General features: G+C 47.5%; 1 protein-coding gene across 1 annotated transcript in view; it reads right to left on the bottom strand.

The window, feature by feature from the left end:
• The window catches only part of KAZN (kazrin, periplakin interacting protein), a 1,042,391-nt gene that overhangs the window by 305,594 nt on the left and 720,724 nt on the right, over positions 1 to 16,073 (bottom strand). The window contains 2 exon segments of the mRNA XM_028487818.2: positions 10,688 to 10,694; positions 11,817 to 12,066. Coding sequence (XP_028343619.1) covers positions 10,688 to 10,694; positions 11,817 to 12,051 — 242 coding nt within the window. The 5' untranslated portion in view covers positions 12,052 to 12,066.

Consider the following 16,073-nt stretch of genomic DNA (forward strand, 5'->3'; position numbering starts at 1 on the left):
GGCTCACGGGCCCAGCCGCTCCGCGGCATGTGCGATCTTCCCGGACCGGGGCACGAACCCGCGTCCCCCGCATCGGCAGGCGGACTCTCAACCACTGCGCCACCAGGGAAGCCCCGAGCAAATATTTTGATCCTTAAAAATACTTTCTGCTCTTCTAGAGCCTATTATAAATAGATCTTCAAATGCATTTCAAATGTATATTATTTCTATTTTGCTATCAGGGGTTTGGGAAGCCTTTAGCAACTGTTCCTCGTCACACTGAAATGAAACAGAGATCAGGGTGCCAGCCGATAGATTAGCTGCTTAGGTGTCAGTTAACTACAGCGGGTTGTCTGCTGCGCTGCAGAGGCCTCCGGGTTGATACTTCCTTTCCACTCTCCTTGGGTGCACAGCAAAAGACCCCATTCTGATTTTCCCTGAGCTTTCTGCCACACTGTTGGACTTCAGTGTGTGGATGAGATTCCACTGATCTGAGTACAAGGTCTAGATGTGAACTTGGAGGAGCAGGAGGTCCGCTGACTATATAGGCAGTTACAGCCACAGCAGCATTGAGAACATGTGCCTACACAGCCAACGGTTTAGGTGGACAATTTAAACCAGCATGTTTTGGATGGATGTTAACTCAAAGACTCTGATAAAAGAGACCCTAAAGGTTTCAAAGCGTCTCCCTGAAGGGACAGTGAAGAGAGAGAAATTGGGCAGATTTACTGTGATGGCTACATCCTGTCCCCAACACTCAGAGAGTACACACATCCACATGCTAAGACCATAGGTCCCCTCACAGACGTGCTTCCCATATTCAAAAACCCTAAATGACGGTGGTGTCAGGTGGAAAAAATTGTCCTCCATACGAAAGTCATTCCCAGATCCAGTAAGACAATCAGGAAGTTCCCCGGGTGCAAACCTGCTCTGGTTTACAGGTCCCTAACTGCTTTTAAGGGAGGCCAGCAGAAGAGAAACGCTACATTCAGGCAGGAATAAGATAGGTCATTGAGAGAGAAGTCAAATGATTGAAAACCCCACGGAGAGGATGAAAGAATTTAGTGTAAAAAATAAGATTAAATCTGTAAAACTGGATTGTCCCTTTGCCATGGGTAGACATTGGAGATGGGAGCTCAGAGTATGAGAGCACAGTCTTGGGGTGATGGTGTCACCATCCAGGTCTTACAAGACAGGGTGGCCCATGCTCCAGAGGGCTTGGCCAAGGCCAGGTCAGATCTCACCCAATCATAAGTTCCAGGGCAGCCCGCTGCCACCATTGTGCAGTCACAGTGGGATCTTGCAGTGGGAGAAAGAGAGGAGAATTTGGTTCAATGACAAAAAGCTCAACAATCTTGAACAAATCAGTTTAAATCACTGTCCCTTAGTTTCCTTATTTGAGAAATAGATTTTGCTGTGTCTACTTCAATTCCACCCTATGGGCCCGTTGGTAGGATCCACAGAGACAATGCCTGTGCAAGTCTCTGTATACTGCAAAGATCTACAAAGATCTGGGTAGTGATATACTCTAGTGCTTCCCTAGTGCCTCCTGGGAGCAAAGGAAAGAAGAGTGGATAAAAGCACCAGAACCCTGGAAGAAGGATTCTGAGCACTGGCTTTGTGAACTGAGGATGCTGGACCAAGCTTTTGCTTTAGAGGCAAGGTGATAACACTGAGAGTGTTGAAGGGTGGGTTTTGAGTTATCCCATGGTGGAACCAACCCATGAATTGACCAGCTGAGTTTTAACAAGGTTCTATTCTATTGGTCCATGATAATGACCCACACTGTAGAAAATCTGACCAGAAATAATGATCCTTCTCCAGAGGACTTCCATTAAGACTTGAACATGCCTCCTTGCAGGGCTGCCTGGTACCATGTCAAATTGTGAACAGGGCAATCCGAGCACGTCTGCTAGCTAACGGGCTAACGGTCTCTACAAAATGGCAGCCAGGCCTTGCCTTTCTGTTAACTCCCAAATCTAAAGCTGTGTCGAAAAATATTCCCGTCTTTTTCTTGCTTCACATGGTAAACCTTGTAGGAACAGGAAAAGCAATCTACTTGATGAATGCATTAATTAAGATAATCAGTACACATATAATCACAGGTCAGTTCTCCCCAGCCATCATTCATCAAACTCTGTGGTGCCACAACTGCACTCTCCAGGGTCAGTATCAAATTTCTAAATTTCATACCTTGCTATCGTCAGGAAATGGTGAGCACAGAATTTCAAATGGCAAGAATGAGGGGGAAAGGGTGACATAAATCCCACTGTGTTCCAAGTTGCACTTACGGAATTAAAGACACCATCCTCAATGGTTCAAAAAAAATTCAAGTTAATCAAGGAAAATGAACTAATTCATTTGTTGCAGCTGACAAGAAGCCCCAGCCTTGGCCAGGAAGATAATATATACAAGGGGTGAGTTTATTTTGAAAGATGCAGAGCTATACCCGCATTGAAATTCATACCTTTTCTTGTTCTCTTTGGAGGAAAAAACCCAACTATTATTCAAGATCTAAACCCTGTATCACCCACATCTTCTTTCTCCTTAAGAAATGCTCTTTGAGGGAGAAGGTCCAAGCCAGCAGCTATTCTCTGCAGTATCCAATCTCAACCTACCCCCAAAGTTGTACTCTAATAATCTCTCATGGGCAGTTTAACCTTAGTAGGGAAATTAATGTATTTTCCCAGCATGCTTTTCTTACATATTGCCACTGTCATGTACATCTGTGAAGGCTTCTGTGTTTGTCACCTCATCATCTATTTTCCCATTACACCTGTCTAGACCTTTATTATAAAATGTAATTATACTTCCATGTCAGTCACACCTACTAGCCTAAGAGCTCCAAGATAACTTGCTCCATATCTTATTAAATCTGTGGTCCCTGAACCTATGTGCTCAATCTCTCAAGCTAGATGGAGATAGAAGAAAGGAGGAAAGGAAGAAAAGAAAAAAAGAAGGGGAGTGGGAGGGTTGGTCTGTAAGCAAAAAGACAAAGCCATCCTCCTGGCATGCCTTTGTGCTGCCTGGCACAATATCTCAACATTCTTTTTTTTTTTTTTAATTTACTTTTGGCTGCGTTGGGTCTTCGTTGCTGCGCGCGGGCTTTCTCTAGTTGTGGCGAGCAGGGGCTACTCTTCGTTGCGGTGCGCGGGCTTCTCATTGCGGTGGCTTCTCTTGTTACGGAGCATGGGCTCTAGGCACACGGGCTTCAGTAGTTGCAGCACGTGGGCTCGGTAGTTGCAGCACGCGGGCCCTAGAGTGCACGGGCTTCAGTAGTTGTGGCACGTGGGCTCAGTAGTTGCGGTGCGCGGGCTTGGTTGCTCTGCGGCATCTGGCATCTTCCTGGACCAGGGATTGAACCCGTGTCCCCTGCATTGGCAGGCAGATTCTTAACTACTGTGCCACCAGGGTAGTCCTCAATATTCTTGCTGTAGTGAAGCAGGCGGGCTCCAGGGTCAGCTGAACCTGTGTTCCAATCCAGCGGAAGACCACTGTCTAGATCTTGGAAAAGCAACTAAACCTTTCTAAGCCTCAGTGTCTTCATTTGTAGAATGGAGGTGAGAACATTATCTAACTGGCTGTGATAGGAAAGTCAGATGAGAAAATGTCATCAATCACGCCCCAGAGTCTGGGAAAGTCCAGAAAAAAAAAAAAAAAAAAAAGCCTCAACAGATGCTGGCTATTGCTATCACTATTCTCTTGGATAATCTTCAAAGTCTCTGCAGCTCCCCAGTTCTGATCCTGGAACATCCCTTTTCCTAAAAATGAGTCAACCCCCTGCTAAGAAGCTCTGGGGGCCACTGTCCCCTTTCCTTGAAACTTTCAGTCCTCTCTGTGACTCCCTCCAGCTGAAGCCCAGCAGCAAGGCAGAGAGAAGGGAGATTCTCACATTAGAACACGGCTCAGCCACTGAACTGCCCTCTTACCTCTGGCCAGACACCAATCCTTCCTGGCTACAGACTCTCTGGCAGTGACAAAGCATCTTTCTTACAGTGGAGCTCTGAGGATTCACGATGAATGACTTAGTGTCTGACATGCAAATCCTAACTATAATTGCCACAATGCCAGCTTTAGAACAAAAATGATTTCTTGGGCAGGAATGGGAAAAACTATGCAAAGCTGTACAGCATCCTGGCTGGGACAGCAGGCAGTCTCTGGAGGCACATCTACTTGGGTTTATATCCTGGCTCTGCCACTTGCTAGCTTGGTGACACTGGGCAAGTCACATAACCTTTCTGGGCCTCAATTTTCTCATCTGTAAGGTGGCAAACCCAGTACTTACCTCAGACGGTAGTTAAAAGGATTAATGGAGATAATACAGGGAAAGGGTTTAGAAGAGTGTTGACATATGGCAAATAAACACAATTAAAACCATCTATCATTAAACCAATGATCTTCGTGTAAAACATGACAAGTCGACTGAATTCCACACACTCTGTAATTTAAAAATCATGGTTTCATTCATTCAGTCAGTCAGTCAACAACTATTTACTGGGCTCTTGCTATGTGCCAGGCACTGTTCTAGGTGCTGTGAATGGAGCAGAAAACAAACAGATGAAACTCTCTGCTCTCACAGAGCCGCCATCCTAAGACACAACTGGGGTCTCCTCTAATGCCTGGCATACAAAATGGTTCTCAGCCAGGGATGATGTGGCCTCCAGTGGACATTTGGAAACATCTAGAGACATTTTTGGTTGTTACAACTGGGGTGTGGAAGGTTCTACTGGCATCTAGTGGGCAGAGGACAGGGATGCTTCTAAACATCCTACAATGCACACAATGTCCACCCCCCAACAAAGACTTATCCTGCAAATGATAACAGTGCCAAGACTGGGAAACCCTAGTGTAAAGGAATCTGTGAGTAGTTATAGGTCTTTTGTTGGGCGTGGTCTTGGGCCACTGGGGGCCACCGAGGCCACTGGGAGAGAACTCGGAAAAGGGAAAGATATGGGTAGGAGGGAGAATAATAGGACCACAGGATACCAGCGTTGCCTGGAATCATCCTTCCCAAGAGAGAATGCATACAAAGTCTGAGAAGCAGGAGGCCCCAGCGCCAGGATCAATATGGTTCTTTTCATTGGTGACAAGTGACCCGTGGGTTGCTAACCTTGTAAGCAGGACCCAATTCCCTCTTTGTCAGTTAACCTCACACCTAAGGGAGAGGTATTCCTGCCTCCCTATGATTTCATATAAGGACCCAGAAATTATCATCAGTTTAGGAAAACATTAATTAAGAATGGAGACAAGCCTATAGCTCCGTCAACTTTCCTAATGAACAAACCGAAAGATATTTCTGATTTAGGAGACAATACAGGTTTAAACAGCGGAGAGCCTCGGTGGGTTTGAATTCCTGGATCGGTCACTACCAGCCGAGTGACCCTGGGCATCAAAGTGAGATGAGTAAGAGCATGGACTCCAGAGTCAGAGCTTGGTCACTTAACGGCCCTTTGGCAAGTAATAGATCATTTCTGTGCCTCGGTTTTCTCATACATAAAATGGGTACAATGATACCCGCCTTACAAGTCATTACAAAAATTAAATGCATTCGTTCAGAGAAGCACTTAGAACAGTACCTAGCTCCGAGCAAGACTATGTCAAAGCTTGCTGCCATCATCACCATCGCTGTCATTACTATGTCATGGTAGACAGGTGACCTAACCTCTCTGAGTCCCAGTCAGTTTCCTCTTTTCAAAAATGGGCACAACAGTTGTCACTTCACTGGGCTCCAGATACAGTTATGCATGTTAAACACTAGGGAAAATACTTGACATGTTGGACGTCCTTATTGTTATTATTTATTGAAAAGTTTGACAGAGCACTGAAACTAGTTCTAATTTAGTCCTACATTACACTATTCACCTTCACTGAAAAGAAAATTACATGGTATCAGGATGGTTCCAGAACCCCCAGTGTCTGTGATGTACCCAAGAGGTGAGCTCCGAGAACCACAACGAAGTGGCGAAGCTGAGTGTAAAATATGAGCTCTGGACCCACCTGCCTTTAGCGGGCACTTTGCTCTTAACGATTCACGTGACTTCAGACAATCTGTAGAGCTGAGACAATAGTGGGAATGGAAGGCCTTCACATCCCCTTCACTCCAGCGCTTGCTCTGGTGGAAGAGGAGAGAAGGGGTAGGAGCTGGGCGGGAAGCCCCTCCCTCCATTTCTCTCCATCCTCCCAGCCTGACTGCCCAACACAGAAGGGGCAGAGGCCTCGGGGGCACTTTGCTGGCAGACCTGCCTGTTACAAGCTCCATACGAGCTTTCGTGCTAGGGTCTCAATTCATTGGAAGGTGAAGGGGACAGGGGCTTTTCAGAAGTCTGACCCAAAGGTCCAGCAAGGCCAAGTCAACAAAGACACTAAAACAAATTGAGAACCAATGATATCCCATCGCACAGAAGCCACCTGCTCAAACAGTTGTTCTTGCCAAACTCATTAAAACTACATTCAGCTTCTTTCATGTTTCTAGCAGCTCAGGATTTCAAGGGGGAAGCAAGAATGCCCACAGAGCACAGCCTGGAGTCTGCCACCGAGATCCGAGGTTGCATCAAACAAGCAAGAATGTTCTGGTCTCATCGAACCACATGGGAAAGAAGAAGAGATTCCTTTGCCTGGTCGCCCTCCAGCTTCTCCACAGTCAAGACGGGCCTGGCAGGGGACCCTGAGGATGGTGACAAGAGCCAGTGGGACACTTAGCTGCCCTGAATTCACCCTCTTGGCCGCAGGGAAGCTGTCGTTTCCTAAATGATTCTGCCTGAACCCTCTCTGCCTGCATTTCCGATGACTAGGACATTGCAGTGACTGCTGTTGGTAGCATCCCTTGTCATCCCATGTGTTACTCACCCTAATATCCAGCCCAAACAGTATGGACTAATTTTCATTTACAAGATCACTTAAAAACCCATTCCCTGGCCTCAGCAGGCAGAACAAGTTCCATTTTTGCCCGATGGATGGCAGGGGGTGAGAAGCCAAGCACTAATGCTCACAGAAACCACTACTGGAAGAGGTCTGAAAAGAACTGAGAAATTCATGTTGATTTCACTTTCCTTAGCTATATAACTCGGGAATAAATCTAAATGAAATATGCAGTGAATATGGCCAGGACCCAGGCTTGACCTTCTGGGCCCCATATGACTTGCATGGCGAGCAGGCAGTGTTTCAACGAGCACTCCCCACCTGCCAAGGCCATCTGCTAGAAGCTCACTGGCAGCCAGGAAGTCACAAATTATAAGCTACAGGATTCCTCAAAAGTGCCAGCAGTCTTGGGGAGTAGAGGGGGTAACGGCATGGGGAGAACATGCCTTGTCTTACACTGGGAGGATGTGTGACCAGGCTCCTATTATAAAAATCAGATTGGCTCAAACTTAGTATCAAAGAAGTTTTGAAAAACTTCAGTAAATCCTGAAAGGCTGGAAGTGTGAAATCAACCAGAACCAGAAACTTGACTTAAGGGGGTCCTCCAAAGGCATTTTCCAAAGACAATGGAAAGACAGTAAATAACAGTCAATCGATAACTAATTTCAACCACGCTGTGCTGATCTGTACGTATTCTCTTTGTGACCACGCATGGTGATTTTCAGGAAGAATTCTGAAGTCCCATCTCATGACAGCCTACCAGATTAGGAAAAGACTGACAAGTCTCTTTCAGCCCATTGATATGGCTGGAAAACCAAGCCATAGGTACCGGAGGAGCTCTGTAACTTACAGGTGAGCTAACAGAAGGCCCCGGAGATTCCGCCACATTTTGTTCCATCCTCTCTGCCACGTGAAAATCCTCTTCTCAAAAAAGATAAACGTCTGCTTGGGAAAACAAGAGTACGTAGAGGCAGAACAAATTGGGAAGGGGATGCCAAAGGGGATGCTTTGATTTTGAAAAGCAACAGTGTCTAGCATCTCTGCAGACTACTCACACATTCAATTCAGTCCCAAGGTAATTTATACTTCACCAAAGAGTTTCCAGTGTTATAGCAATGCTAGGTAAGAGCCATCAGACCTGAACTAACAGCCTATTTTAATGCCTGGGGAGAAAAAAAAATAAAACTTGCATCTATTTATGGAAATTTACAAAGGTGTAAGGAAATGACACTTTTCCCCATCCCCATCTAACAAATGCAGTAAACGGTTACGGCCTCAACACCCAAGAAGAATGCTATGAGCATTTCCTCTTACATAGGCATATAAATACAATTATTTCCTTAAAAAGACAAACCACAAAAATATTGGCAGTAGGTATACATCCTACTGGGCGTAGGTATTTTATGTTAAATACAGTTAAACACCTCTCTGAATTGGGTACGATGGAACTTAATCGTTTTATTCTATGCATAGCAAAGCGACCAATTGTATCTAATATTAGCCATTCATCAGATAAAACATTTTCAGAGAAACAAACTGCTATATTTTCCCCTCAAAGAATAGCAAGCATTTTGAACACATTTCCCAGAGATGTTACGCCGAGGAAAACAGCTTAGAAATGTGACTTTAAACAAATCCGTTCTCTGGCTACCAACAACAAGACAAATTGGAACAACTGCTTGGCTCTGTTCTTTCCAAGGCTCCTCTGTCCACCTGTCAAAGGCAGTTGTGACCCCACCAACCTAAGAGGCAGCTCTGGAGCCTTGAGATGTGCCACCCTGCGCGGATGCCCTGTGCTCTACATGCCAGCATCCTCATTAGGGATTATCCGACTCACTTGAAGCAGGGAGAGAGGGAGGAGATGGGCTGGCTGCCAAGCGTTTCTTTCAACACAGATTCTGAAAGAAGATCCTGCAAAGTGCCGAAAGCCCAGATTTTCAGCAGTTCACTTTCTAGACTCTGTTACGTAGCAACCATGCCAGCTCACAGAGGGTACCAACCAAGTTAATATTTTGTTTAAATGACACACTGCATTAACTCTCTAGGAAAACCCAAGTTTTCTTCATCAACTTACCTACTGTCAGATATCCTCACTGGAACAAAACATCCACTGGTGGATTGATGAGCTTCTTTAATTTATTAACAAAAAATTTTTTAACAGAAAAATCTGAAAATGGATCTAACAGTTTCTCAGCAGGGAGAGCAAAAGGTGACTCTTCCCTGTAACCATTTGGGCTAATATTATTAAAAGGAAATTAGCATGCACTTAATATGTACACAATGTCCTTTAGTTAAAAGGTGACTTCTACAGTTGCATTTTGAAAGATACTCATTTCATTCAAAACCTGGATTTGAAAAGTGATAACTCAATAACGCTAAACACTCATAGGGTTTGAGCCCATTGGCTTGCCCCAACACAGACAAAAGAAAAACAGAAGGCTAATTCGGAAGAATTAGGAACCCCCAGGAACTGAGCTTCTGTGAGCCTTCCTGGAGGTATACGACAAAGAAGCATGAGAAAGCCAATCAACCACACTTTGAAATTAACTTGAGAGAGCCCAGCGCTTTCCTTTAGGAATACGAGAGCACTAGCAAAAGAAACTACCAGACCACCTCTGCAGAAGGTCTCGGTTCCGGCAGAATGCTGCCACATGTCATGAGAACACAACACAAAACAAAACAAAATAAAAACAAACCCCAAAACACTCGCAGAGGCTAAATAATGTAAAAAGTACTGTATTGAGGAACTGTTGCCAGATATAAGTAAACGATGCCCCACTGGATTTATACGGGGGTCTTGTTTTCTTTTCAACCACCACATCAGTTTAGATTGACATCAGTTTAGAGGGACACGCGGCCAACCATTAAGCTGAGTTAAAACCTTCAACATTTTATTTTCTGATTATAAAATCATTAAACTCCCCCTAGTAAAGGTTTTGAAAAATACCAATGGTACACAGAGGAAAAAGTCAAAACCATCCTTCATCCAACCACCCACAGACAGCCCCTGGCCTGGGCAGGCATGTTTCTAAGAATACGAGGAAGCTGCTGGTTTTGTGTGTTTTTAGGGATATCAAGAAATCCAAAAGCCATTTTTCCATTTCCACAGCCTTGTGCATTTTTGTAGGAAAAAAGAAAAAGGAAACAGTCCCCTATTGCTCCACTACAACAACTTAACCATCAGCCAAGTATCACAATTTCCAAGTTGAACGTGTAGATCATTGCGGCACCGACCTCCTTAGCGTGCTCAGACTGCAGCTAGACCCAGGACTCAGATAAAAGCCACTTAACTTTTCCTCCGCTGAGAAAGGGGTGGATGGTGGGAAATAAACTAGCATTGTTCGGTCCCCCTTACCATGGCTTTTGATTCTTAGCAAAATGCCAGTTCTGCGCTATTTCTTTAAGGTTGAAAGAGCCCCTGCCTATACAAAGTAAAGCATGACCATGCAGTCTAACTTCCCTTTTTTGCCCAGGTGCCAGCAGAGAGCATCTTCCACACACAATGACATAACAAGGGATAAATGATTGAATAACCAGATACCCACCTTGAAAACGGTGCAGCAAGCACCAGGCTCACAACACCTTCCCACCATAACGTCATGCTACTTTGGTACCAAATTACTGCCCCAAGACTCTTGACGGACTCCTGAAGTACCAAGTTAAGATCTGACTTGGAATTGAACATACACTGCTAACGTTCAGGCTTAACATCTCACACCAAAAAAAAAAAAAAAAAAAAGCACACCTACCCCAGGAAGGTAAAGAGGAAACAGAAGCTGATGGAGAGAAGGCATTAATATGAAAACAGACTCTCTCTCTCTCAACACTTAGGAGAAGCCTTTGAAATAACAACAAAACTAGAAAATCTTTCTAAGCCACTGAGCCTTTGGTAGCTCATACTTCATCAAGTGACATATTTACACAAGTGGCCCTCCTGGACTGGATATTTTTTCTGTCATGTTCTGGATTTCAGCAGTTTCGTTTACAATCAGATGATATTAATAACCGGTGACAATGTTTCTTAAACGGCAATTAGGCAAAAAAGGAAAAGACATCCTGAACATCCAGCCTACCCTTTTACTTTTTAATTCACAGAAACCGAACAGTATTTTTTTTTCTTTTTTTTCTTTTCTTGGACGCTTCCTCCACCTTCAACCCATGCCTGAGGGTTTCAGAGCTTCATCGCTGGCAATGTCAACACAGACTGCCCTTTTTTTCCCTCCTCCTAACTGCAAAGAGTCCCTTCAAGCGGCGGCTCCCTGGAAACCCACCATCCACGCCTGCATTTCGCCAGGAGCCCATCACTCAGCCTTTGAGGTCTAAGATTTCCCCCCCTGGAAAGGGCTCACAGTGTTTATATTTGCTGGAAATTTAAACTCCCTGCTGAGCACAGCATCTACTGTTGCATCGATATATTCCACTGCCTGAGCGATCTCAAATGGGGAGAAAATAAAGTCCAGATGCAATCGAGACAAGGGATTTGGCATCCGTGGAGAAAAGTGCAAACCAGTCCAATCCTCTACCCCAAACGCGGCAGCAGAGTCTGGAGCTCCCTCTCCGGGAGTCATTCCAAAGGAAGGAGCCTCCGGAACCGGGGGGAGCTGTGGCATTCACCCCTGCCGCGGGTGAGGGCAAAGGCCTGGGCATGAAAAGTTTGCCCACGGAGCTGGGGGCTGTGTGCCATCTGAAGGGCACTTTCTGCTGCCGGTAGGGACGCGCCGGCTGCGCCTCGCTCGCGCTGGCCAGGACAGGCGTGACCGTGTGAACCCGTGCACGCTGCGCCCGGGTTTTCGTTAATGACAGCAGCCTGCAACTCCCAGCAGGGGAGCAGCGCCGGCCACCGCCGGCCGAAAAGGGTTACAAGCCACAATGCAAGGCGGTTTCGCCGCGGCCGTGGGGGCACCGAGTCCCCGGCCCCCTCCGGGTCCGGGTCCTGCTCTCCCGCCTCTCCTCCGCCCCGGGCGCCGTACGATCCCTACCTTGCGCGCTGCGCTGGTGGTTCTCCATGTTCGCCGCCGCCGAGTCCGCCGCCGCCGCCGCCGAGGCGCTGGCCGCTGCTCCCGGGCCCGGGCCGGGGCCGCCGCCGCCGCCGCTCAGTTCCGCCAGTCTCCGGTTGGTGGCCGTGAGTTCGGCTCGCAGGTTGGTCATCTCCTGGCTGGCCGACTGGACCGCCCCATCGATGCGGAGCGCGAGCTGCTTATTGTCTTCCATCATGCTCAGGATTTTGGCCTGGGGGCGAGAGAGGTGACAAAGAGCTGCATGATGCGCCGGGGGCGCGCGGCCGGGCACCCCCGGCTCTACCTGTTGGGTCCCCCGCGGCCCTGCTCCCCCGAGCCCCGACCCCTAGGCACCGGCAGCGCCGGCTCCTCCGGCGCAGGAATGACAGCGGCGCCTCCAGCCGGATCCGCGGCGGTAGCGAGGCGGCGGGGGGAGGGGGAGGAGGGGGAGGAGGGGGAGGAGGAGGAGGAGGAGGAGGAGGAGGAGGAGGAGGAGAAAGAGGAGGAGGAGGAGGAGCAGCGATCGCCTAGACCCCGGCGCCGAGAGCGGCTCGGAGACGGACACCGCGCGCCGCCCGCACTCTTTCCGTGGAGCCTACCATTCGCTGCGCGCTCGGGAGGGGGCCCGGGCCGGGGGCGGGGCCGCTGCCTCGGCCTCTCGCGCCCCCGACTTCGGGGACACACGCCCCGGGGGGCGAGGGCGGCTGACGGCGGCCCGGCGTGGGCCGAGGTGGCGCCCCTGGCTAGGGGTGGGGGGCGCCAGCTCCAAGGCCAGTCCTCGGTCCCCTCCTTGGAGCCGTGAGGCGGCCCCCGCCCTGGCGAACTCGCTGCTAGCGCGGCGCAGGGGCAGGGGAGGCGGTGGGTGCTTGGGAGAGAGGGGTGTTCGGAAGAGGGGCCCGGGAGGGGAGCGGGGCTGGAGCTCCGGAGGGGGGAGCCGCATGCCCGAGCTACGAAGTGGAGTTCCTGCTTTGCTGGTTCCTTGAAAGGTGGGTGGGAATTGTTCAGCGGGAAGCTGGGCTATCTCACTGTCCGCCGCCCCAACCTGCGCTGTCCCCCCTCCTCCGAAGGAGCACCCTGTCCTTCCCCAGGGTGGATCAGTGGCGCTCTGGCCTCCCCACCGCCCTGAACCAGTGTGTGCCTCTAAGGTGGTCCTAAGCTTCTTAGCTGGGCGAAATATTGGGGGGGGGGGCAAACCAGGAGGGAAGACTGGAAGGCGTCAGTGGGGCTTCCCTCTTCCTCCTCTTACTGGGAGTAGGAGTGTTGAGGCCCCGCTGCCTCAGTTTACCTGCTCCTTCTTCCTGGGAGAACGGAGGTAACCTTAAAGTTGATACACCCATCAAGGGCCTCTTTCTCCCAGAGCGCAGGCTTTGCATTTTTCACTGGGGCCCTGGATTCCAGCCACCAGACCTTGTTACCATAGCAAGCTTCATTCCATGCAAATAGGACCATTTAAAACAGCCAGTGTAACCCGGAACAACTGAACAAACGTGCACCACCATTCCAGCTGGGTCAACCTCAGGAGGGCAGCTCAGAGCCAATTGCAGAAGCTGATGATGGTCTCTGGCAGGCTCAGAGGTTGTTCACCCTCCAGATTCAACGGCATTTGTTGGAAGCCTACTGTGTGCAAAGTGCTTAGGAGGCATTATCATCTCTTTGGAGTAAGGGTTATTATTCCCAATTTAGACGTGAGGAAACAGGCTCCGGGCAGGGTGAAGCAGTTTACCCAAGGGGCCTGCAGAAATCAGGTGAAACCAGGACGGGAAGTAGCAGTCATCTGATTCCAAGTTAGTCCCACTGTGCCTTGGATGCTAGATTTTTTTTTTTCCTTTTATATGTAACCATAAAAACACACTCTTGCTCCGTCCCCCTGTGAGCACGGACAAGCTTTTTTGAGAGAGCAGGATGGTGTTAGACAGTGGAGCCTGTGGCAGCAGACTTAATTTTTCACTTGTCCACTCTACTCAGCTAACTGGCCAGCTGGGTCTTGAACCCCTGACCTTAGTCTCATAAGCACAAGTTCTGAGCCACTGGGCCAACCAAGGCACTTAGACAGGTTGGTAGTTTGGTAAACCAGGATTTAGTTCTTTGAAGTCTTTCAGTTTCGTTATGGAGGAACCATCAAAAATAGAACTTTGTGGGTCTTCAAGGGAGGGGTGTCATGTTCAGCCACTGTGGAAAGCCATTTGCTGGTTCCTCAAACAGTTAAAGATAGGATTACCCATATGATCCAGCAATTCCACTCCAGGGTATATACCCCAAAGAGGTGAAAACAGATATTCAAACAAAAATTTGTACACAAATGTTCACAGAAGCACTATTCATAACAGCCAGAGGTGAAACAACCCAAATGTTTGTCAACAAATGAATGATTAAACAAACTGGGGTATATCCATACAGGGAACGTTACCGAGCCATGAAAAGGGATAAAGTATTGACATGCACTACAATGTGGATAAACCTCTAAAACATTACGCTAAGTGAAGGAAGCCAGACACAGAAGGTCACATATTATATGATTCCATTTATATGAAATATCCAGAATAGTAAATCTATGGAGACAAAGCAGATTTGTGGTTATCAGGAGTTGGGGGGAGGGGAGAATGGGGAAGAACTACTTAACAGGGACTGAGTTTTATTTTGGGGTGATGAAAATGTTTTGGAAACAAAGAGAGGTTGTGGTTGCACAACATTGTGAATGGACTAAATGCCATCTAGTTATTCCCTTTAAAAAGGTTAATTTTATGTTATATAAATTTCACCTCAATAAAAAAAGTATGTAAGCAAGTACCAAAAAAAGAGGAAAAGGGCTGTCCTGGAAACAAACCTTCTGAGAAAACAATTAAGAGCAGCTCTATTTGAAGAGGTGTGTGTGTGTGTGTGTGTGTGTGTGTGTGTGTGTGTGTGTGTGTCTGTGCTCACACCTCTGTAGAGCACTCATCAGTAGGCACAGTAATTGATCTGTTTACATGTCTCTTTCCCACTTCACTGAGAGCTCTGCGTGGGAGAAGGAGGGTGGTCATTTTTTATGTGTTATTTCTCTTTGCATACTTGCCACCTAACCCCCATAGGACGCGCTCTGCAAATGAATGTGTGTGAGCAGTTTGTACAGTAAATAAACTGACCAAGTGTTACTCATTTTCCTCTTCAGTGAGATTATTCCCAGACACCAGAATCTTCAAATCAAGTCAAAGCAAAACAAGCCAAACCCGAAAATCTAACCAGGAGAAAATAAAGCAAAGACCCATTCCTTGGGCCCCTTCTCATCTCTCTCTGCCCTCCTCTTCCCCAACTGTGCTTCTGAGCTTTCAAGAAACTCTCCTTAGAAACTCCTGGGCTGCCTCCTAGGATTTTAAAGAATTTTATTTTTTGAGATTTTTTTTTTTTCTAAAATGAAAAAAGGGGCTTTTCCCAGCTGTGTCTCCTTACGTTCACTCACATGCAAAAGGATCAGATCTCAGACGTAAAGTCTGAGATTAATTACCCTCTAGAATCCACTTGATTTAAACTAAAAAGTTTACTTAATCTACCTTTCCCCCTCCCCCAATTCCACCGGCACTTCTACCTAGGTGATCTCAGGTAACAAAGCAGTCACAGAATCTGTGTCCTTTCCCACTTGCCTATCTGTAGGGCTAATATGCATTTACAGTTCATTTCTTGGGGGACACGTATAAACTGATGGCTGACGGGCTCCAGAGCTGTCATCCATAGCTCTCTCTGGGGTTCGCAACTATGAGAATTTAACAGTACTGTGTGTTCTGGTTCAAGATTCTCCCTTCTGCATGTTCCTAAAGTAGCCCCCACCTCCCACCGCAGTAAACTGATGTTAAGAGCCAAGCCAGAAAATGTGTTCACTTCATAGGGACCTGCTGCTGTTTCCCCAGTGTCACCGGTTGCCGTCTCTCGCCATCAGCAAAACCCCATCCAAGGCTCAGGCAGTGCACTGGCCCTTATGCAGTCACCAGCCTCCATCAGTATGTGCTGAATGTCTGATCTTTCTGGGCAGAATGAACAAACTATGCCATGCACATTGGGTGCCTGTCAAAGCTTGCCTGGGCATTTTGGAAAGTCTGTAAAACCATCCCAGCTCAGAGAAAGAAAATTCCTGATAAGAACCAAGGCAAAGACAGTATGGTACTGGCACAAAAACAGAAATATAGATCAATGGAACAGGATAGAAAGCCCAGAGATAAACCCACACACATACGGTCACCTTATCTTTGATAAAGGAGGGAAGGATAT

This window comes from Physeter macrocephalus, chromosome 3, assembly GCF_002837175.3.
Source record: "Physeter macrocephalus isolate SW-GA chromosome 3, ASM283717v5, whole genome shotgun sequence".
NCBI classification, from domain to species: Eukaryota; Metazoa; Chordata; class Mammalia; order Artiodactyla; family Physeteridae; genus Physeter; species Physeter macrocephalus.